Source organism: Pavona decussata, unplaced genomic scaffold (assembly GCF_977016875.1).
Source record: "Pavona decussata unplaced genomic scaffold, jaPavDecu1.1 SCAFFOLD_602, whole genome shotgun sequence".
NCBI classification, from domain to species: domain Eukaryota; kingdom Metazoa; phylum Cnidaria; class Anthozoa; order Scleractinia; family Agariciidae; genus Pavona; species Pavona decussata.
In genome coordinates, this window is record NW_028145860.1 from 825,126 (window position 1) to 848,207 (window position 23,082).

The window sequence follows — 23,082 nt, forward strand, 5'->3', positions numbered from 1 at the left end:
TGCAAGATGCACTGAAAACTAACTTTATTAATGTTAGAACTCTACTTTTCTTCACCCACTTTGTCATAAACTAAACTCAACAAAAAATAATGTCTACTTGTATTCACCCACTTTGTCATAGACTAAACTCAATGTAAACTCTTCCTATACCCATGCTGAACACAGTGTATGCCCGAGATCAAGCTTACTTTTAGCAGTGCTCTATGTTACCTAATGTCAGTTGATTGCTCAACTTAAACATGTTTTTTGTTTTGTGTTTCTAAAAGAAATAGCATACCAAACAAAATAAAAATGATGCATTTTTGATTAGCTCATGTATGTCAATCAGCATTGCTCTACATCATAGGTATAATATTACAGATACATCCTAGTTCCTTCAATCTCATACCCAGAGTCCTCAGGCTCTATGGCCAGCAGTTGGATTTCTGTGGTAAAACAATACAAGCTGTTACAGAGCAGCCAATCAAAATATTTAAACAAAATTCCAGTTCCCCTGAGTCTCTCCTGGCGACTAACCACTGGCCAAAGAGCCTGAGGACTCTGGGTACGAGATTGTAGGTCTCAGGGTCTCTTTTCTTCCCACCCATGGGAATGAGGTTGTTACAGACACTGAATGTGCAGTAGAGTAGAGCGCTGTCATTAGAAGCCCAGAGTTAGCTATTATGGCTGGAAAATACAGCGAAGATGAGTGCCCACCTAGAATTTGAAAATGATTAATAGACAACTGGCATGATATACTTTCTTAAGTTAATGACTAACGCCTTTTCCTGTGGAGCTGGTTGCGAGTTGTTATTTTTTGTCAGTTTTCTTGCAAGTATTTCAATAACCTCTTTTCATCATTTTCCAAGTGAAAACAATTTTAGAAGAGCACATACAAGCACTTCAACAGCAGAAAAGTTTTGAATAAAAAATTAACAGAAAGATGCCTAAAATGAAACAAAAACTTGAACAACTGCACACAATAAAGATACATTACATCTTGATGAAAACAATGCAATATGCAGTAAACAATGTAGTTTTCTTCTCACAAACTCTTGCTGGTGATGTTATCTGCAGACACAGTATAAACAGTAGCATGAAAGTTGTACAGTCTATTTTTCAAGCGGTGCATAGTTCAACAGTTTTTCAATCAAGTCAACGTGTGAGAGAAGCATTCTTCGGCAGCAGTATCTCTTCAGTCCAAGGGCATCTAGAGCATCTCTAAAGGTCAAGAAAAGATGATATTAAGATCATCATGACATGATTTGATCAACAATTCGAGCAACATACTACTAAACCTGCTACGGGCAGGAAGTATAAGACCCGGGGAGGGTACTCCTATATATGGGCTATATAGGTACATGCTGCGAGATAGGGTATGGTTTTTGAGGTTCTCAGTACTTAAATGGGTATCATTTTTTCCTCATTTAGCAACGCGTTCCTGGATTAGTCCTTAGATAGGGTACCTAAATTGTATCAGTTAAATTGAAGAATGTAAGCGCCACATTTTACGAAAAAGAAATGGCTTTTTAAAACTGAAGTGTCCGCTGAAGTATTAGAAAAGCAATTTTCATAGAGATTTGTGTTTATCCATGCACATTAGCCGTTGTTTGGGTCCCTTGAATAGGGTGTCATTTTTCGGGTTTGGTCCTTAAAAAGGTATCCGTTTTCCCTTCCTTTACCCTTAAATAGGGTCAGGGTTCGAGAACCTTCGCAGCACACCCCTATCAAAATTTTTCAGGACTACCCCCCTCCCCCCGGTATAAGACTTTGTAGAAAAGGTGCAAACCATACCCAACATAACTAACCTAACATTACATCAATGGCATTTGATTAGGCCAATCAAACCCAAGCATGTAACTCAGACTCAAACTTAACCAGAGTTTCCGACCATTAAGTGCAACTAAACACCAACTGAGTGTATAGTGATTACAAAAAATGGTCAAGGTTTGTTTAATTCAACTGAAAATATCAGGAAGATAAGAACATGACACTGGAATACAATGTATGACTAACATGATTGTTTTTCAGTGTCTGTTCATTGCAGCCAAAGAAGAAAAAGCCTCTCTGAAAAGTGGGATTTAACTCTACTAAGTGCACATTCTTGTGGATGTAGAATGGTCTAAAATGTAGCTAGGATCATGTAGGATCATCATAAACTTGTAGGCCTAGCTGGGAACTGACAAGTTTATACGAAAACTTACCCTTCTGTATATTCTGCTTGCAGAAAGCCAAGGTAAGCTTCCCACTTGTTTCCAATAACTTTTCCACACGTAAAGCAACGAATGGGAATGATCATCGTCTTTAGAATCTCAGAGGCAACTACAGAACAAACAGTACAGCAAATAAAGTTCAAGGAACTCGTGCAGGTACGTACGAACATCAGGTGACAAATCTACATCATTTGACGTACACAAAATCGCCCGGAAAAGCGATCAGGATGCGAAGAACAGGCTTAAATATAATTAAACATGAATAATTATTGGTCTGTTTACCTTTGGTAACAGGTAATCAAGGAAAAGTAAAGGAAAAGATTGAAGAATTTCACATCGAATTTTGTCAATGCGTCAACTTGTTCCACAAGGCGTTGCTAGAATCCAGTCCATCACGGACAATTTCTTTGTGTGCGTATCCGCTGTAACAAAGCACTGTAGTCTCATAGGTCTATCTTCAAAATGGCGACCAGAGGTGTCGGCTTTGGAATCTCGTCTTTGTTGCAAGGTTCTTGCAGATTCTGCAAGGTATGAAAGTTATTTTATTCTCTTGGGCCTTCTAGTGATGTTCCGTCGTTCTAAAAGCTTTTGTAGCGCGATTTTTTCACTCTTGCTCATTCTGTCGTGGCAACGTGTGGGTCTGCACGTTGCCATCCTATCGAGGGATGCATTTAAAATTAACTCGGTTTCAAGCCGAAATTTCCCTCAAGGAGGTCCTTTTTTATTGTATTTGTATTAAATTCAATTTCTCAACCTCTCTGGAGAGAGATATAGAAGTTTCATTGTAATAAAATACAGCTCCTTATGGCGAAAAGGACAGACTATTGTGTTTGATGGGGGTGGGTAGGGGGTTGGGCAAATAATCTCGTACCCAGGTCTTCTCTGCGCATGCTCAATATTTGTAGCAAAAAGACTAATCACTTATTTCCCAAGATGGACTTTCAAGATTAATTTTTATTGCTATAAATGTTGGTAGTATTTCACATTTTCACCTACCGTAATTATTCAGAAAAGAAAATCAATGATGCAAAGCTGCCGCTAAAGTTTTGTTGGCAATGGTGCCCAAAGTGCGCACGTTGTTAACTTGTATGCATCACATTGTAAAAAGTAAAACTCCTGCATTTAATTTCAAGTCACCTGAGTCTAGTACAATAGACCCTTCTCCAAAATGGCGGCAACAGATTTGAATGAGTTAAAATTGAACTGAATGAAAACCTGATACCAGCACTGGAAAGAGCACCTTTACTTTAGTAACCTTGCAAAGTTTCAGCTTAGTAGGTGTTATATCAGTTTGGGAAATGTAAGATGAAATTTGAAAAATTTTACAGACGTTTGCATGACTGGGGGTATACGTCATACCCCCAGTCATAAAAACGTCTGTAAATTTTTCATTTTTCAACTTACATTTCTCTGCTGAATAATGCCTGATATTACATCTGATATGCTGAAACTTTGCAGGGTTACTAAAGTAAAAGTGCTCTTTCTAGCGCTAGTATACGTTTTTAATTTTAACTTACTGGTATTTGAATTTTCGGCCGCCATAATTTGGAGAAGGGTCTATTCAATAAGCTTTATTAGGTTGCTCCTACACTGTCTGGTTCATGATGTTGTGTCAGTAATCCCAGGTTTTTTTGTGATAATAATTATTGATATCCTTGACAGAGACAAAACTTTCTATTCAATGGATATCAGAGGGTAAGCTTTAGAGGACTGCAGACTTCAGCAGTTGCAAATGAAAAGGTAGAATTTATGCAGTAGCTGTACAATGCGTAAAGTAATCTATAACAAACTATTAGTTGTTAATTATTTTCTAGGGTCATATCTCCTTCGTTGTTTTCTTTCCAAGAGACCTCTAAGTCTCTTAGCTGGTAGTACTGTTTTTGGTAAAGTAACTTGGTCAGTAAATTTCCACTGAAACACACCAAGCGTTCACTTAAAATAGCTTCCTAAGGGTCTGTTACATTAACCAAGCCAAACTGAAATACTAATCATCAGGAGAGGTACTGTATATGTAAATTGAAAAAGTTTTATTAATAGTTGTCAGACTACTCCCTTACACTTTCAGTGATCTGTTGTTGGTAATGGCCGTGCACTGACATTGTATTCTATGTGTATGTGTATTTTATTGGTTCCAGTGCCACCTTCACGGCTTTATTCTCATTCTGTCTTTCAGCTCTTTGACAAAATTTTGATAGCCAACAGAGGAGAGATTGCATGCAGAGTAAGTGAAAAAACAAGGACTTGTAACAACGCATTAGATTTCTCTTGCTTGATAGCAAACTGACCATGTTTCCCTTCAGATGACTTTTCTCCTGTCAGGTTCATCTCAAAAATTTTTCTAGTTTCTCTTCACTATCTTCAGGTGATGAAAACATGCAAACGTCTTGGGATCAAAACTGTTGCTGTGTACAGTGAAGCTGATGCAAATGCTGTAAGTTCTGGTGTTTTCTGACTTAAAATATCTGCGGTGACCATAATAATTATTTTTATAGTGCCCTGTCCTAAAGTTATAAGGCACTTTATAATAAAAGGTTTAAAGGTTAGAAAAGTAGAAAGCAACTTACTGTAGTTACTAGTCATTACAACATGAAAGTAAAGTAATACAACAACTGGGATCGTTTGGGTAGACAGATGGAAATTGTGCATTTCTCGGTAGTCAGTTGTATAGGATTAATAGTTGTTTAGATAAAAACTATTTAAAGGAAACCTCCACTCTTAAAATAAAATAACGTTAAATCATTGAAAATACAATCCAATTTTAAATTTTGTTGGAAAACATGGAAATAACATTTCTGTGTCGGACAAAACAGAATATGATTATCGCCTATTTTTCATTTTAAATTTCCTGGCGCCGCCATCTTGGATTTCATGACGTAATATGGTTGTTCTATTGTCTCACACAAAAGATATTTTGCTCATTAACAATAGCGGCAACCATATGACATCATAAAATCCAACATGGCCGCACCCAGGAAATTTAAAATCGAAAATAGGCGACAATCATATCTAATTTTTTTAGCACACTTGAATGTTATTTCTACATTTTAAACTAAAATTTATAATTTAGACACTATTTCCGACAATTTACCGTCAATTTATTGTCGGAGTGGAGGTTTCCTTTAACAAGAGGCTGCAGCTGTATGCTACCCTGAGAAAATTCTGAAAAAATCCCACAATCCGTAACTTGTACCAGTCTTTTCACAGTTTCTGGAGTGAAGAATTTAAGATTTAGCTGTGCCTTTTTTTCTTAAATTTATGTTCCTTTTTATTTTTTGGGTTCATTTAATTAAAACTGATAATTTGTTTTGTTTTGTTTTGTTTTGTCTTTTTTGGCAGCTTCATGTTAAGATGGCTGATGAGGCATTCTGTGTAGGTCCCCCACCAACAAACCAGAGTTACCTAAACATGGATGCCATCATGGAGGCAATAAATACCACTGGTGCACAAGCAGTAAGGAGCGGTTTGGTTTTGGGTGACTACATGAAAGACTCACCTACTTTATACTAAGCGACCTACTTTGATTAATTCATCCATCCTAAATTTTTGCTGGTTTGCCAAACAATAGACAAAAATTCTCAGATACATATTCATTGGGTTCTTAGACGGTATTTTTGTGTCGTTGCATCACAAATAAACAGACAGCCCATATGCTCTCTGTTTAGGGTTTGGGATGAAATAATTGTTAGGACAGTAATAATATTAGAAACACAAGTTTGCAATCAAAAATGATCAAGTCTATTTTTATTACAGGTTCATCCCGGATATGGATTTCTGTCAGAAAACAGCAAATTTGTTGCCAAATTGGTGAGTTCAGTCTCCCTTAATTGTGGGCACCCTGGGGACCACAATTTAGTGTCCTTAATATCGAGACTCCATAATAACAGAAATCTATTTCAGTCAAAAGTCTGTAATTTATTTTTGCCGGGGATTTAGTTGCTGTGCATATTATCAGGGTGTTGGTTATAGCGAGGTGTCCGGAAGGCGAGAATTGACTGTATCAAGTGAACTGCTTGGTGGTTTGCCCCAATCTTCTCGCCACTCACACTATTATCCTCTCATGGCTGATCAAAATAGAGAGCTTGCACGAAGGCTTACAGTGGGCCATGTTGGTGGTACAGAACAATGAAAAATATCTGCATAAAAGTAAAATTTGTTTCCCAAAGGAAAATCACTCTGTTGTTTAGCTCTGGCACCAATGTACCCACCATGAAAACACTCTTCTCTTGTGACCTGTATGTTTGATCAAGAAGCGATGTTGTTAAAGAGAAATTAGGTGCTGGGCTGAGTTCTGAATTCTGAGCACTGTTGGTTCTTGTCCCTGCTCTGAGGGTTTTTCTGCAGGTTTTCTTGTTTTCCTCTCTCCATTAAAACCAACACTTCCAAATTCCAATTTTACCCGGAACCCACAGACAGCTCTTTGGTGCTCCATGGATAAACAAATTACATTTACATTATTTTACTATTTTCTCATGTAACTTATGTTTTTACATTCTTTGTTAAGGCCGGGGTGTTAAGGGTTAAAGGGTTAAACCTTTTAGGAGAGTAATTTTATTTTTTGTTCTCACAACAGGAAAAAGCTGATGTGGCATTCATAGGTCCCAACGCTGCGGCCATACAGGCCATGGGGGATAAAATTCAGAGTAAACTGATTGGCAAGAAGGCTGGGGTCAACATTATTCCTGGGTTTGAAGGAGTTGTTAAGGTGGGTGTGCTGTGCAAACAATATTATTAGCTTATGTATTTTGTCAAATTAATGCTGGTAATCAAACCTTTTTGTTTTCACTTGAGATAATAAAAAATAAGCTCTAGGCCTGGTAGAGGACGATATTTTGTAGAGCCGCTAAAATTTAACTGGGTGTGATACATGTATCCATTTGCATTCACTCCCAAGAGTGCTCAAGATCAGAATAAACAAAGAGATTTTTTTGGTTGTTTTTAAGTCAACAATCAAACAATACAAAAACAAGTACTTTTTGTCAGGAGTTTTCATCTGAATCTATGGTCACACATTTAGGAATTGATCCAAAGGAATAAAAGTTAGAACCACCTTGTACAGCATAATAAACAGCACCACAGGAAAGTACTGCTTAGTAGCTTTCATTTGAATGGTCACACTTTAGGATTTCATCCACAGACTTAGAAGTTAGAACCACCTTGTACAGCATAATAAGCAGCACCACAGGAAAGTACTGCTCAGTAGCTTTCATTTGAATAATCACACTTTAGGATTTCATCCAAAGACTCAAAAGTTAGAACCACCTTGTACAGCATAATAAACAGCACCACAGGAAAGTACTGCTCAGTCGCTTTCATTTGAATGGTCACACTTTAGGATTTCATCCATAAGACTCAAAAGTTAGAACCACCTTGTACAGCATAACAAGCAACACCACAGGAAAGTACTGCTCAGTAGCTTTCATTTAAATGGCCACACTTTAGGATTTCATCCGCAGACTCAAAAGTTAGAATCACCTTTTGCAGCATAATAAACAGCACCACAGGAAAGTACTGCTCAGTAGCTTTCATTTGAATGGTCACACTTTAGGATTTCATCCAAAGACTCAGAAGGTAGAACCACCTTGTACAGCATAATAAACAGAACCACAGGAAAGTACTGCTCAGTAGCTTTGATTTGAATGGTCACTCCATCTTCATGATTTTGTCCACAATTTCCTCCCCCTCCTTAGTCCTTTGAGCCCCTAGTGGGGCATAAGGCCGCAATTTCAGTACAATTTAAATGGAATCATCATGTTACAACTGTACATGTAAAAAGATCAACTCTTGGAGTGAAAGGGTTACACTTATTTGGTGCTTAGTAAGTACTTGCATTCATGTTCCAGTTTCATATTTTTTAGGATGACAAGGATGCTGTCAGAATAGCCAATGAAATAGGTAAGTGTATGTCTCTTCTTTCCACTGAGGTTAGTTCCAAGTTAATCACAGTTGAGAGTATTTTTTTGTCAGAATTTAATTGAAATTTTGAACAAAATGACTCTGTTTGGTTGTAAGCCATGTTTCTAAAATGCTGTGGGTGCACAGAAAATTCTACCTAGGGGAGCTTGTATTTAAGAAATGGGAATTATTTTGTCTGTATTAATTTGTACACTTGTCAAAGGTTAAGAGAAGTCAAATCAGCTGTGGAAACAGTCTTGCTTACAGCTTGAGTTTTCTAATGTTCTTCTTAACATCTACTTATTTTTATTACTCTAAGAGCTTCAACATAAGATCAATTGAAAGAAGTATACATTATTGAAGTGTTACTATACAGAACTCTAGGCCATGCTGGAGACTACATGTACTGATAATCTATTAATTAACTTTTGTTCAATTCTTAGGCTACCCTGTGATGATCAAGGCTTCTGCTGGTGGAGGTGGCAAAGGAATGAGAATTGCTTGGAACGATGAGGAAACCAAGTGAGATGTTCCTTCTGTTGTCAGCTACATTCTTTTTTATGCTAACTCAAGCACTTACTGGCTAATTCTCAAACCACCAGCTATCTCAAACAGAAATTTGCTTTTCTTTGATACTGTTTACAGTTATTTTTTACTGGCTGTCTCAATTTCCACTTTCTTAAACAAATTTTTACTTAATTCTCGTGATTCCATAAAATAACAACAGCCACTGTGAAATACATTCTCAGAGCGATAATTAACCTTTAAATATGGCTTAACTGCTTCACAATGAAAACCAAGGAACATTCTATTGTTTTGCTGTACTGACTGCTAACTAAAGGTGGACTGCACACAAATTGATTTCACTGAATTACATTGTCTAAAAAATACTTAATCAATGCAAAGGGGTTTTTTGTGAGGACTTACCTTTTCCTTGGTGTCTTTCTTACTGTTTAAGAAAAAAATCTAATGGTATGAGAAAAATAATGGTACACTTCAAAATTTATATTCAACTTTCATCTTTGTACGTGTAGCTCTTAGTCTTGTCAATTTTTGCTTTGCTGTTGACATGTTTAGGAAAGAGCCTTTAAAATAAAATGTAACTTTAATAATGCTTGTGCAGCCATTTAGAGAAATGTTTTATATATCTGGAAATACTGTAAGTTTTTTTGCAAGTGTATCAACCCCACCTGGAGCTTTGTTCATAAACTTGTACAAATAGAACTTGACCAGTATTTTATTTATACAGATCTCAGACTAGTTCAGCAACATATATACAGACTATTGTGTGTAACATGAACAGTGTTTTCAAAAATGTAGACACTCCTTATATTTCCAGTGAAACCAAATCTGGTATTAGCTTGTTTTATGTTTATTTATGAAGAAGATTCACTTTCAGGGATTGAAAGTTTTTGTTTGTCAGCTAATGCAATTTCACCATTTTGTTTGATTAGGGAAGGATTCCGACTGTCTTCTCAAGAAGCCAGTTCAAGCTTTGGAGATGACAGATTGTTGGTTGAAAAGTTTATTGACAACCCAAGACATATTGAGATTCAGGTAAATAATTGAACTTCTTAGCAGACATGATGTCAAACTGTAGAAACAGGAAAAAGAAAAATTCCTTCATGTTGATGACAATTTTTTAAGAAAAACAGTCTTGTCAGAATTGCATTACAACTTCACGCCGATTTAAGTGTGTCATTGAGAAATGGGTGACTCCGCTGGATTTTGTTGCCTGAAGGCTCTCTTTATTCCTTTGGGCATTCACTTCGGCAGCCGCGAAGAATGATGTAAATTAGTTCGTTTTTACTCGGTTGAGAAAAGGTGAGAACTTTGCAGGAACACCCTGTCACGAATTCAAAAGACAGGAACAATAGCCTAATTAAGCAGCCTTGAGCTGCAAAGTTGCGAGAGTATTCCTTTGTTCTTGATATTTTTAGGAACTCTGCGGAATCACTGCAGACATTTGATGGTTTTGAGTTCTTTGCAAAATATTTTAAGCTGTTATTTATATCAATGAACAAGGAGTCTTTTGAGAGCTTTAGAAAAAGATCTCAAACGTGGTGTTTTGATCACTGTAAGCCGAGTTTCGATATTTTCCGTCAAGCGGAAGACGCAGTCGTTAATAGTTAAGTCTATGTTTCTAAAATACTTGCTCCTAGCAAAGAGATTCCAAAATGTCAAACCAAAAAAGGAATAAAAAAAAACCAGGGAATTTCAGTGTGGAGGTCGCATTCTGATTATACTTAATGACACATTGACAAACAATAACATTAGCTCTTTCACCTATGTACCACGCGCTCTTTTTACCTTATTTACCTTTTATATACAGTGATTCTCGAAGTAATTTTTAGCTGAAAAGCGAGAATCTTTTATAAACAAATCGGCAAATCCATGTATCCGTTTAGCGAACGGAATTTGTTTATTGATTGTTCGTTAGTTTGCAGGACGGGAAGTTGTTTTTAAAAATCTCGATCCTGAAGCGGTGCATTGCGAGTCGATGTGATCATGGTGATTCATTTCTCTAGCTTCCCCAGGGAAAGATAAAATATCTCACCTACTTCAAAGAGTTTGCGATCTTCGGAAACATGCCTTATTGTCGGAAATTGTTCGACAAAAGAGAGAACAATAGCTTGAATATATGAATACTTAACAACCCCAAAATTTGAGGTACACACTTAAATCAGTGTTAAGTTGTAATGGTCTTGTCAGGTCAGAATTTTATTTCCTTAAAAAAGTTACTTCTCCTTGATGATCAATACAAACTGGCCTGCTATCCATTTACAGAAAATTCTAGTAATTAATTGTTATATTTGTTTAATCCGTAAAGGTGCTGGGAGACAAGTACGGAAATGCAGTAAGTTCATCTTTTCAACGCGTAAAGTATTTTGTTTTGTGATGGTTTGAAATCATTGAACATGAAGGTATAGTTCCGATGGATTAATGGGTTGATGATTTAGTAATAAGATGACTTTTGTTGTTGTGTAGGTGTATGTGAATGAAAGAGAGTGTTCTATTCAGAGACGTAATCAGAAGGTTATTGAAGAATCACCCAGGTAAGTAGAAAGAATGAAATTATATGCAAAATGCATTCTCAGTATCAAACTCCGGTACGCAAAGGAAAACTCACATGGGGTGCATATAAGCAGTTCACATGGTTGAAGCATGCTCCCCTGGATGGGATGCTATTCCATCACGGGATACCCAAGATTCAGTGACTAGGAGTAGTACTACTCAGTTTTGATAGGATGCTACATATAGTCCACCACAGGGTACCCAAGGTACAGTGACTTGGAGTAGTGATACTCAGTCTAGATGGGATGCTAGTCCACCACAGGATACCCAAGAGTAGCACTAATCTCCCCTGGATGGAATGCTAGTCCATCAAATGATACCCAGGATACAGTAACTAGGAGTAGTACTTCTTCCCCTGGATAGGATGCTAGTCTATCACAGGATGGCCAGTATGCAGTGACAAGGCTTGTAAACTAGTGCTAGTCCCTATGAATGGGATGCTAGTCCACTGCACTGATACTACCTCAAGCTCTTTCTGCTTATCTAAGGAAAGGACAAACCACTAACCTTGACCTTCCATCCACTTGACTATATTCCTGCTTTTGTTGTAGCCCATTTGTGGATCCAGACATGAGAAAAGCCATGGGAGAACAGGCTGTGGCACTTGCTAAGGAAGTGGGTTATGACTCTGCTGGCACTGTAGAGTGTTTGGTGGACTCACAGAAGAATTTCTACTTCCTTGAAATGAACACTCGTTTACAAGTAGAACACCCAATCACAGAAATGGTAGCTGGGGTGGATCTTGTGGAGCACATGATCAGGGTTGCTGCAGGTAAAAACTGACAGTTGCATGCTAAATATAGGCTCTTTTTTTTCCGATTGCGCTGTGTCATTTACTGATTAATACATCATTCTCATAATTTATTTACCAGGCTTAACATACTCCATCACATTATTTCAATTGGGCATAAGCCACACATTAACATTCCAATCCTCGCAGTATGTAGGATGTTTTACCCGTGAACCTAGTTTAATGGCCTTAGCTCCCACGAGTCTCCTGTAGCTCAGTGATAGAGCATCTGAACTAGTAATCGGAAGGTCTTAGGTTCGACTCCTGATAGGAGCACTCGGATTTTTTTCAAGTATGCCAGTGTCATTTACTGATTAATTCATCATTCTCAAATATAGGCTTTTTAAAACTATAAAACCTCTTACAGAGTGAACAATAATGTGAAGGCCAATGGCATTTCATAGATATATAATTTTATTAAGAAGTTACGGTTTGTGATTCAAAGTATACAGGATTGTGTTTCCATTCTTTCTTGTTAATCCTCCTTCTCAGATCATCCGTTGAGCATCACACAGGCAGATATTCCAATCAATGGCTGGGCAGTGGAATGCCGAGTGTATGCTGAGGTGAGAGATAATGCTTTATAATCTTTGACTGAAGTAACAACTAAAGTGGTTGATACTGTTGGTTTGACCTTTTTCCATTGAGGAGTTTAAGCAGCGACGATTGCAACGGCAACAAAAACGTCACCTGGAAATATATCTTGACTTCATTTGTGCTACTTTGCAATTATTTCAACTTACTCAACTTTTACAAAAGGGTCGAACTATCCAGGAACCAAATTGGTAGGAGTGGCGTACAAGTTAAGAAAGAAAATGAAAAAAATTTGCCGCCATGCATTCAGGTTCTCCACAAAACCTTGAATGTGATCATTTCATGTTGTTGTTTTGCAGAGGACAACAAAGAAATGAACCAAAATGTAAAATCATGTACAGAGCGATTGTTTTTGCTCATAAGACCTATTGTTTTGCAGTGTCGTTGTTGCCATCGCCGTTGTCGTTGCTTAAGCTCCCTATTGTTTCTTTCTGCACTGTTAAGACAAGTTGGGAGGTTGGAAGTAGAGGACCAAGATATCCATACCCAGCCCAGGGAGTGGCATTTAAAATTCCAAGGGGGGAGGGGAGGGGGGTCTCAACAGCCAAAATTTTTAAAGGAAAATATGAAGGGAAAATGGAATTTTAGCACGAGTGGGAGGGTTCAATTCACAAACCTTTGTGGGGGAGTTTTTTTTTTTTGTTTTTTTTTTTTTGGAACAACACATTGTATGAAGGAGATTGTCACTCTTAATTCCAAACACAAACTTGTTAGATGTATTTTGCTTAATATCTGCAAGAACAGCATATCTAATGGCCTGTGTTTAAGGACGTTTGATAGTTATCCTTTACATCTAAAATTATTTTGCAATTTACCTCTAATCACTAAAACAACTAATTTGGCTGAAAACAACTTTGGTTTGCAAAAACATTATTTTGCTACTTGCGCTGATGTATCTCAAAAAAGTCATGGCAGATGTGAAAGGAGAACAAGATAAAAAGAGGGATAATTTAATATTTATTGTTAACATATAATTTTGTTTACATGTATTCAGGATCCCTACAAAAACTTTGGTTTGCCATCCATTGGAAGGTTGTACAAGTACAGTGAACCCACTCATATTCCAAATGTAGGTATAAATTTTGGAGGTTTTGGATTTATTCTTATTTATTGGCTGTATTTGTCTTGAAAAACAATTTATTTGTCTTAAATGCATAATTCTTCTCAGAGACATCATTAGTTTGTCAAGATAAACATGCACAGAACATATTTTAGAGGGGTTTTCAACTAAGTGTCAAAAGAAATTTTGCGTTTCCTTTGGTTTTGCTTTACTAGCTTTGTAATTGGTTACCAAAACTTGCGACACAATCTCAACGAATGAGAAGCAAAACCAATATTATGACGCGCTCAAACGTGTTTTGCCGTTTTTAGCACCAGTTACATGTATTTACCATCGAATTTTGATTGGTTCATTGCATTGCTTACATCTTTCATGATTGGCCAGATTCATTACTTTGGTTGTGGTTTTTCGACACTGAAATGAAAACTGCTCTAAGTGTCAGAGAATTATTCACTGATTAGGAATAGTGTCTGTTTTGTGAAGACACAAAGATTCGCCCAGTTTACCTGTTTTTATAAACAAAATAAGAAAACTGAACCTTGCTGACATTTTAATTAATAACAGCAATAATTGCTGTAATCTTTGTAGTCAATAGAATCATTTTAGTTTTTAAATTTTAATTTTATCTTGTACATAAGCTATACAGGATCTCCCATATTCGTTCATTTTAATAACTTTCTTGTAAATATCTAACTTTTACTAATACGATATTTTATTAGTGTCCCCAATTATGTGTCCAATTAGTCTACCTAGGCTAAATACATCGACACTTAAATAAAGGTTTTACTTACTTACTTGCTTGCTTGCTTGCTTGCTTGCTTGCTTACTTACTTAGCATGATCTGCACTTTTTACTCTAGGTTCGCTGTGACAGTGGCATCATTGAAGGAAGTGAAATAAGTATCTACTATGACTCAATGATATCAAAGGTGACAATTCACCACAGCTGTAGTGATGTAAAAAATAAATTAATAGAATTCTTCATTATTTACAATTACATTCCTTCTATTCGAATTTTCCTTCAATTCATAATTTAGCCAATTCCAGAAAGTGAGTTTTGTCAGTATTTTTTTATTTACCAGCTCAGGCTGTTAACGTCAGAGCTATGTTTACCTTTTGTGACTTCTGTCTTGACAATCTGCGGGCCGGGTTGTTCGAAAGCCGATTAACGCTAATCCACGATTAAAAGTTACCCGAGGTTTTCTCTCGCTCATTAAAAATGATTTTAAAGGCCTATTTTAAACTAACGGTAAAGAAAGGTCTAAGGTAAAACTTAGGGACAAAATCATTTGGACGAATCCTTATGGATTAGTAAATATACTCGAATCAAAGTTCACGTTAACCCAGGATTAGCTTAATCGGGCTTTGAACAACTGGGCCCAGGGCTCGGTTTTTCGAAAGCCGATTAACGCTAATCTCCGATTAAAAGTTAATCCAGGTTTTCATTTCGCTCGTTAAAAATGACTTAGAAAGCAAATTTTAAGCTAAAGGCAAAGAAAAGGCTAACTCAAAACTGAAGGACAAAAATCTTTTCGAAAAATTTTTATTGGTTAGTAACTAAACTCGAATCAAAGTTCACGTTAATCCAGGATTAGCTTAATCGGACTTTGAACAACTGGGCCCTGGAAAGATTGTTTGCATGGTACACTATTTTGTAAATACAGTTGAGCCTCCCGTAAGCGGACAGCCTCGGGACCAGAAAAAGTGCGCGCTTAAGAGAGGTGTCCGCTTATAGGAGGTTAAAAATGTAGTGTTTGTATGTAGCTGAGAACATGACCAAATGTCCGCTTACAAGAGGTGTCCGCTTATAGGAGGTTAAAAATGTAGCGTTTGTATGTAGCTGAGAACATGACCAAATGTCCGCCTGCGGGGGGTGTCCGTTAGCGGACGTTCAACTGTATTTATATAACCACTTTATCATCTGCTTAAACCATCCAACTACGTACAACTACACTTACGTTTTCAGAATGGAAGAAGAGTCGAAGAGCTAGTCACCAAAATTAGCGAGTCCCCCTATTAGATAAATGAATTGAAGGGTGTGTACATGTCTGTGTGAATCGTTACACCCCTACACAATTTTCTACACTCTGTATCTCGTATCATAAATTCCTGAGAATGCTCGTTTATAAAAGAAATCTCCAAGAAAAACCTCCACAGACTTAGGTTGGGCATATACAGCTATTTCAGTTAACGTTTCTGGATATTAAAGCCTCAAGCTTACCCGACAACACTGAAAGGTGGTATTGGTAGCTTTAAACCTTCACAATTCAGTTGTAATTAAGTGACGACCGTGAAATTACAACTGAATTGTGAAGGTTTAAAGCTACCTATACCACCCTTCGATGCTGTCGAATAAGCTTGAGGCTTTTTAAAATATCCGACAACGTTAATTGAAATAGCTGTACGTAGGCAAAGTATATGAGCCGCGTAGCACTCATGTAATGCAATAGAAATGGAATGAAATTAGCTTTTTGAGTGCCAAAGGGAGGACTTCTGTCCTTATAGTTCCCTGGGCTTGCAAGCTCTGTGAAGAAAATTTCGCTTGCCAAGGTCAAAGAAAAAATCTTTGACCGTGGCGGGATTTGAACCCACGGCCTCTGGATTAGATCACCAGATATATGTAACTTAGTTATTTTTATTTGTCATGTTCGTGAGATCTTGCTTTCAACATCAAATAAGAAGCCCGTTCTGATTTTACTTTCTACAGTTGGTTACTCATGGAAAAACAAGAAATGAAGCCCTTAATATAATGAATAAAGCACTGGATTCCTATGTTATCAGAGGTACAACAACATAAAATATTTTACATTTGAACCTAACGTAACAGCTTTCAGTAAAATGGACATTAAGTTTGGTTGGGTGTTTATCAAGACAAATCAGTTAGAATTCGTCTTCTTTGAACGATCACACTGACATTCAATTTTATTGAAACAAGTCGAAAGAAAATGGCTTGTATGTTAGAGGGAATGTTCATGAGAATTTTGGCCACAAAATAGTGTCCATCCACAGAACTTCATGAAAATGTAACCCTTTAAGTTCTAGTAGCCTCTAAATTGAAAATGATGTATTATTCAAAGTGACACAGGCATACTCGGAAAAAAGAAATCCGAGTGCTCCTATCAGGAGTCGAACCTAGCCGCGGCCACACGAGCGATTTTTTGCTCGCGCAGGTGATGCGATTTTTTCAAATTTTGTCGCGTCGCCAGCGCGAGATGAAAATCGCACGTGTAGCCACCCTCGAACTTGCGACGCGACAGGTGAAAAATCGCAAGAAAAAGTCGCCAGAATTGAAATTTTCGCTACAAAATCGTAGAGATAGCGCCCGTGTAGGCACCCTGCAACAAGCCTCGTCATCCGCAATAGCTCGGGAAACGCCGGGATATCAACGACTGAAATTTCCGTCAGAAGTTGATGGTAAAATCCTTGTTCCTTTCTCTTTGCGAGCCACGGACGGACCCACGTTGACCTTCTCCTAATTTTCTTCTTCCTTCGTTTGCTTTTTATCGTCAAGAAGAAGAATGCAAATAGGCGATAAAACAATATCCTCGTCCGCCATGTCTGTATACAGCGCCAGGTCTCTTCTGAAGTATGCGATTCACGCGGCTTTCAATTTGTCGCCAAACTCGCTAGAATTTGTCACTCGTGTAGCCACCCTCTCGCGCTGGCGACGCGACAAAATTTGAAAAAATCGCATCACCTGCGCGAGCAAAAAATCGCTCGTGTAGCCGCGGCAAGACCTTCCGATTACTAGTTCGGATGCTCTACTACTGAGCTACAGGAAACAAGTGGGGGCTAAGGCCATTAAACTAGGTTCATGGGACAAATATCCTGCATACTGCTAGGATTTGAATGTCGAACGTATGGTACAGTATATGAAATAAATGTGATGGTACCATCATTTTTTTTTTCATACAGCCTCTAAATTCTACTTACAATATCACTAGTTGATAAAGCGTACAGGGTCTTGATGTTTAAGCAAATTCTCCCAATGTGTACTATAAGAAATATATGGAGAACGGTGAGGAGTTTGTTCATTTTGATACTGGGGCTTAAAGTGTTAAGTTGTCACGAAAATGTGGTATACATGAAGGATCTACCTTGCAGTAGAGAAATTGTGCTCGTCGATAGCTTTGGTGAAATATTAGAGAGGTTAAGAATGACGTTAACGGCAAACGTGAGATATGACCACGTGACCATGTTTATCCTATATTTGCCGCTTCCTGTTTATTTCAAGTAAACATAAACGTGAATCTCACGTTTGCCGTTTGACTTAAACGCGACTAGAGAGATCAGAATGACGTTTACGGCAAATGGCAGAAATGACCACTTGGCCATGTTTATCTTACATTTGCCGCTCGCTGTTTTCAGTTTCTCAGTAAAATTGAGTAGTTTTGGCGTTACCAGGATAGGTCAAAATTATTCTGCACAATTCACATCATTCTCATTTCAAGAAAACATAACGCGAGTTTCACGTTTGCCGTAAACGCGATTCTAAATTTCCCTAATGTAAGCTTCAGGTTGCTACGATCTCCCTCTGCAGGAGCAGATCCAAGATGTAGTCATTCTATACAGTTAAAATGTTGTTTCCTTGTAGGAGTAACATACAATGTTTCCCTTCTTCGTGATGTCCTCAACCATCCCAAATTTCGCCTGGGTGACATAACCACCAAGTTCCTTCCAGAGGAATACCCCAGTGGATTTAAAGGTAAAACTGTACCCTCCCCCCCCCCCCCCCCAAACTATCTATACCTCTACATAGTGGTGATTGCTAATGAAAAGAAACACCCCTACAGGAAAGTACTGCTCAGTAGTTTTCATTTGAATGGTCACACTTTAGGATTTCATCCACGAACTCAAAAGTTAGAAATACCTTGTATAGCATAATAAACGGCACCACAGAAAAGTACTGCTCAGTAGCTTTCATTTGAATGGTAACACTTTAGGATTTCATCCACGAACTCAAAAGTTAGAAATACCTTGTATAGCATAATAAACGGCACCACAGAAAAGTACTGCTCAGTAGCTTTCATTTGAATGGTCACACTTTAGGATTTCATCCACGAACTCAAAAGTTAGAAATACCTTGTATAGCATAATAAACGGCACCACAGAAAAGTACTGCTCAGTAGCTTTCATTTGAATAGTCACACTTTAGCTTTTCATCCACAGACTCAAAAGTTACAACCACCTTGTGCAGCATAATAAACAGCACCACAGGAAAGTACTGCTCAGTAGCTTTCATTTGAATAGTCACACTTTAGCTTTTCATCCACAGACTCAAAAGTTAGATCCGCCTTGTACAGCTTAATAAGCAGTACCACAGGAAACTACTCTTTAGTAGCTTTCATTTCGGCCACACCTTTTTAATGTTTTATCCACAGACTTAAAAACAAGAACAGCGCATTACTTGACTCAGCTTGACGTTGCATGGCCAATTGGGGGTTACGGTAGAAAGGTCAAAGCATACAAGAATCTTCCAAATGGTGGGAGAGTAATATTATTTCTTACCCAATGTTAGTTTCCGTTTGTTATAGGACATCAGTTGACAGAGCACGAGAGAGATGAATTGTTGGCCACAACTGCGTATTTCTTTGTGCAGAGGGCTCGGAAGGCAAGAGCATTTAAAAACCAAAGCAAGTAAGTGAGAAGAGAATCTATTGGAGGATACACTGTTGAAGTGGCTTAAGATTATTTTGTTGTTATGCACTAGCAGTCTAAGGTATTGGTAATAGCTGAGAGAGTAATTAGCCCTTTTTGTGAGAAAATTCCTTCTGAAATTTGAAGACTGCACACAGTTTTCTTATAGCGTTGTTATAACCTAAATTATACAGGTTATTTGTTTGCAATCTATCGCAAGGGCTGTACTTAATAGTCTAACGACAAATAAACCTGTGATGCAAGCATTCCACATCGAATTGGAATTTAGAAATGTTGGTTTTTGAGGAGAGGGGAAAATTGGAGTACCCGGAGAAAAACCCTCGGAGCAGAGACGAGAACCAACTAGACAATCAACCCACATATGACGCCGAGTCCGGGAATCGAACCCGGGGCACAATGGTGAGAGGCAAGTACTCCCACCACTGCATCATCTCTGCCCCTTTATCATTCTTTACCGTCCTTGTTTCTCTATGGTTTCTCACATCAGTCTTTGTTGTTGTTGTTGTTGTTGTTGTTGTTGTTGTCGTTAGGTCGGGGTATAGGATCTCAAGCCCGACAGTCAAGTTACCAGAACCCCCATTCTTCTCGAACTCTGTTGTTCGTTCTCAAAAACTTTTGGCCCAGTTTCGAGAAACGCACAGCAGAGGTTTAGGAACAAAATTGGTGTGATGTGTGATAATCTAAAAACAGGCATATTAAAATCTCTAATCTATCAGCTAGGGATTAACGAAGAATTCCATCGCATCAGCTTTTCAAAGGGGCTTGGTTCCTTTGACGAGTTTTTGTGTATTAGCTATCACTCATCTACTGTCACTTAGCTTTTCTCACACATGTGCTCCAACAAGTTGCATACATGAACTCTTCTAAAATCGTGACACATTATGCAATGGTTTGACTTGATTTTCAGACTTAATGCTGTGAGTAAGAGACAGGATTCTTGGGATCTGGTGATTACCCTGAAGAAAGAGGATTACCCACTGAAAGTTAAAGCGTACCCAGATGGCAGATTCGAGGTCAGTTGATTTCTCAAGCTTGAAATTGAATAACAAACAATTGTCGTTTTTTTTTCTTTTCTTTTTTTTTTTTTATTATAGACAGTTTCTAGATTTACCTCTGAACAGAAATATTTCCATGAAAAAAATGATTCTTTTTTCCTGTGTTATTGCAGGTCACTGTAGAAGGGCGTACGGTAGACTTCAACACTTCATCCGGGTTATCAGATCCAGTGTTTGAAGCCAAAATCAACGGAAAAAACGTTTTGTTACAGGTCAGAGCAAAAGACCGACCATTTGAATTAAGAACAACAGACCGAGCATGACTGACTGACTGACGGACGGACGGACGGACTGACTGACGGACGGACGGACGGACGGACGGAATGACTGACTGACTGACGTAGGGACGGACTGACTGACTGACTGACTGACTGACTGACTGGCTGGCTGGCTGGCTGGCTGGCTGGCCGACCGACCGACCGACCGACCGACCGACCGACCGATTAGTTGAGTGACTGGCTAGATGACGAGCTGACTGGCTGGCTGTTTGATTTATTAATCCATCAATCGATTAGTTGAGTCATCGAATTATTCATGCATTGATTCACTGTTGACCGTTCAAGAGGGAATAATAATGATCGACTTTTTTTTCTCCTTACCCTGCAGACATTAAAGAAAGAAGGAAATCTGTTTAAAATCCAACATTATGGAACAACAGTAAGTACTGCAGGAAACAAATGTACTTTGAAAAGAAATACAGTTTGTAATCACATATTTCCCTTCTTATTACAGTACAAGCTGCGAGTACACACACAAGAACAGTTTGAATACATGAAGTACATGCCTGAGATAAAAGAGGTACCGTAATTATCTAAATATTCACCTTAGTTGATCTCTCCCTTATCTCGATCATCACTTTTTAGCCTTTTCGTGTGGAATTTCTTTCCAGTGTCCCTGGAAGGGATAAGGGCACATCCTAGACTTTGTTCTTTCAGCTTTCAGCTTTATTTGTTAATAAATTAATTAATTAACAAATAACAACAAACTAAAACTATGAAAGAAAGAAATTTGGAAACAAAGCCCAAAGTGTTAGCGCGAACGGGATATGATACCCATGCGAGGCGCAACCGGCCCAACCTAAGAAAAATCAAGTAAAAATTACAAATGAGAACACTAATAAAAAACACGAAGATTACGTCTTTAAGTACCACCTTGCCACCATGGTGGTAAGAGGCTTTTCTTGCGCAGTTTCGTGTTTCGGAAACTCGTTGAGTCGTCTTCGGCCGTTTACGATCATACCCGAAGATTACTTCTTTAAGTGCCACCTTGGTGGCAAGAGGCTTTTCTTGCGCAGTTTCGTGTTCCGGAAACTCGTTGAGTCCGCCTTTGGTCGTTTACGCGTGAGGAACAAGACCCTCTGCTACTTAGATCCCCACCACGAACGCCCAGATGAATCCTAAGCACTGTTTGGTAAAAATGGTCTGTTTTTTGAAATAACAGTATTAATATTATGAAAGGTGTTTGTCATCGTGGTTTAAAATGATAGATGAGTTAATCGTTTGTCTCACGATTGAGTCACAAAGATGTGGATCGCGAGGTTTCGACCGCTATACTGCTGGTCTTCATCAGGCGATGGTGTCGACTGATTGCGTGACAGTATAAGTAGCACCTTGGTTTGTGTTGATTGGTGCGTTTCGATCCTCTCTTAGGCTGTTGTTGATTGGAGGATTTCGATCCTCGTCGTTCAGACTAGAAATTGTTCCCTCGGCCGTCCGCCTTGGTACCGATCGGCTGCTGTGTTGTAGTATTAATAGTCTCATTTATTCACCAGGCTTAAAATATTCCATCACATTTATTCCATTGCGCGCATGCCACGCATATCATTCCAATCCTAGCAGTATTCAGGATGTTTGTCCCATGAACCTAGTTTAATGGCCTTAGCTCCCACGAGTCTCCTGTAGCTCAGTGGTAGAGCATTCGAACTAGTATTCCGAAGGTGTTAGGTTCAGCTCCTGATAGGAGCACTCGGATTTACCTTTTTCCGAGTATGTCTGTGTCACTTACTGAATAATGCATCATTCTCAACAATAGTCTAGTGTTAAGGAACACTACTAACCTATGAGGCCCTCGCGAAACCAGCCCCTGCGGCGTAACATTGAAACCAAGTTTTCTTCCTTCAAAAAGGGAACTTAAGCACAGAAGGTCGTGGCGATGAACGGCAACCGGATGTTGAGATATTTGTTTGACACATTGTGATGTCTTCACAAGGCACTGGACACTAAAAACGAGAAAAACCAATAAGGGAACATTTAACTTCCAGTTGCCATCCGTGACTCATGAACGTCTGTGCTCAAGGTCTCCAGTGTAATCTGTAAAGTGCAACCGAGTTTGCCAACGCATTTTCGACAGCATCACCAACGAAAACGTCACTTAGAAGTATTCATCCACGGTAGAGGTTTTCAATCGACTTTTAAAAGTAATTTGGTTTTGCTTTACTACGCTGTGATTGGTTAACAAAACTCGCGCTACATTCTCAACCAATGAGAAGCAAAACCCAAACCAATCGTGACATGCCCGCACGCGTTTTCCCGCGCTTGGCGCCGGTCACGTGTATTTGCTTTGAGTTCTGATTGGTTCATTGCGCTGTTTACATCTCTCATGATTGGATCGAGTAATTACTTTGGTTTTGGTTTTACAACACTCAACTAAAACTTGCTCTTTCTGATCCACTTTATGACTATTGCAGCCCGTTGCACTTGTGCAGTATGGCCGAATTTTCCAGGAACATAATTAGTTGGAACAGCGTTTAAGTTCAGAATGAGAAAAA

The 23,082-nt window shown here is 38.4% G+C and overlaps 3 protein-coding genes across 3 annotated transcripts in view; 2 read left to right on the forward strand and 1 right to left on the reverse strand.

Annotated features, from left to right (window-relative positions):
- LOC146449227 (DNA-directed RNA polymerases I, II, and III subunit RPABC5) lies at positions 1-2,595 on the reverse strand. The gene is made up of 3 exons (XM_085101529.1): positions 2,475-2,595; positions 2,184-2,301; positions 1-1,200 (listed from the first exon to the last, which is right to left on the reverse strand). Exons 2-3 carry the CDS (start codon positions 2,276-2,278, stop codon positions 1,092-1,094), a joined length of 204 nt encoding a protein of 67 aa, XP_084957655.1. The 5' UTR covers positions 2,279-2,301; positions 2,475-2,595; the 3' UTR covers positions 1-1,091.
- The window catches only part of LOC146449226 (LHFPL tetraspan subfamily member 6 protein-like), a 51,987-nt gene that overhangs the window by 7,677 nt on the left and 21,228 nt on the right, over positions 1-23,082 (forward strand). The window lies entirely within an intron of this gene.
- Positions 2,574-23,082, forward strand: part of LOC146449228 (propionyl-CoA carboxylase alpha chain, mitochondrial-like) — a 25,754-nt gene continuing 5,245 nt past the window's right edge. The window contains exons 1-23 of the mRNA XM_085101493.1: positions 2,574-2,720; positions 3,855-3,932; positions 4,366-4,413; positions 4,555-4,623; positions 5,529-5,642; positions 5,943-5,996; positions 6,763-6,894; positions 8,048-8,084; positions 8,528-8,606; positions 9,539-9,641; positions 10,915-10,941; positions 11,073-11,140; positions 11,711-11,931; positions 12,442-12,515; positions 13,538-13,612; positions 14,463-14,531; positions 16,310-16,385; positions 18,197-18,307; positions 19,137-19,239; positions 20,168-20,273; positions 20,429-20,527; positions 20,922-20,972; positions 21,048-21,113. Of these exons, the coding sequence (XP_084957619.1) occupies positions 2,655-2,720; positions 3,855-3,932; positions 4,366-4,413; positions 4,555-4,623; positions 5,529-5,642; positions 5,943-5,996; positions 6,763-6,894; positions 8,048-8,084; positions 8,528-8,606; positions 9,539-9,641; positions 10,915-10,941; positions 11,073-11,140; positions 11,711-11,931; positions 12,442-12,515; positions 13,538-13,612; positions 14,463-14,531; positions 16,310-16,385; positions 18,197-18,307; positions 19,137-19,239; positions 20,168-20,273; positions 20,429-20,527; positions 20,922-20,972; positions 21,048-21,113 (1,926 nt within the window). The 5' untranslated portion in view covers positions 2,574-2,654. The remainder of the gene's footprint in view (positions 2,721-3,854; positions 3,933-4,365; positions 4,414-4,554; positions 4,624-5,528; positions 5,643-5,942; positions 5,997-6,762; positions 6,895-8,047; positions 8,085-8,527; positions 8,607-9,538; positions 9,642-10,914; positions 10,942-11,072; positions 11,141-11,710; positions 11,932-12,441; positions 12,516-13,537; positions 13,613-14,462; positions 14,532-16,309; positions 16,386-18,196; positions 18,308-19,136; positions 19,240-20,167; positions 20,274-20,428; positions 20,528-20,921; positions 20,973-21,047; positions 21,114-23,082) is intronic.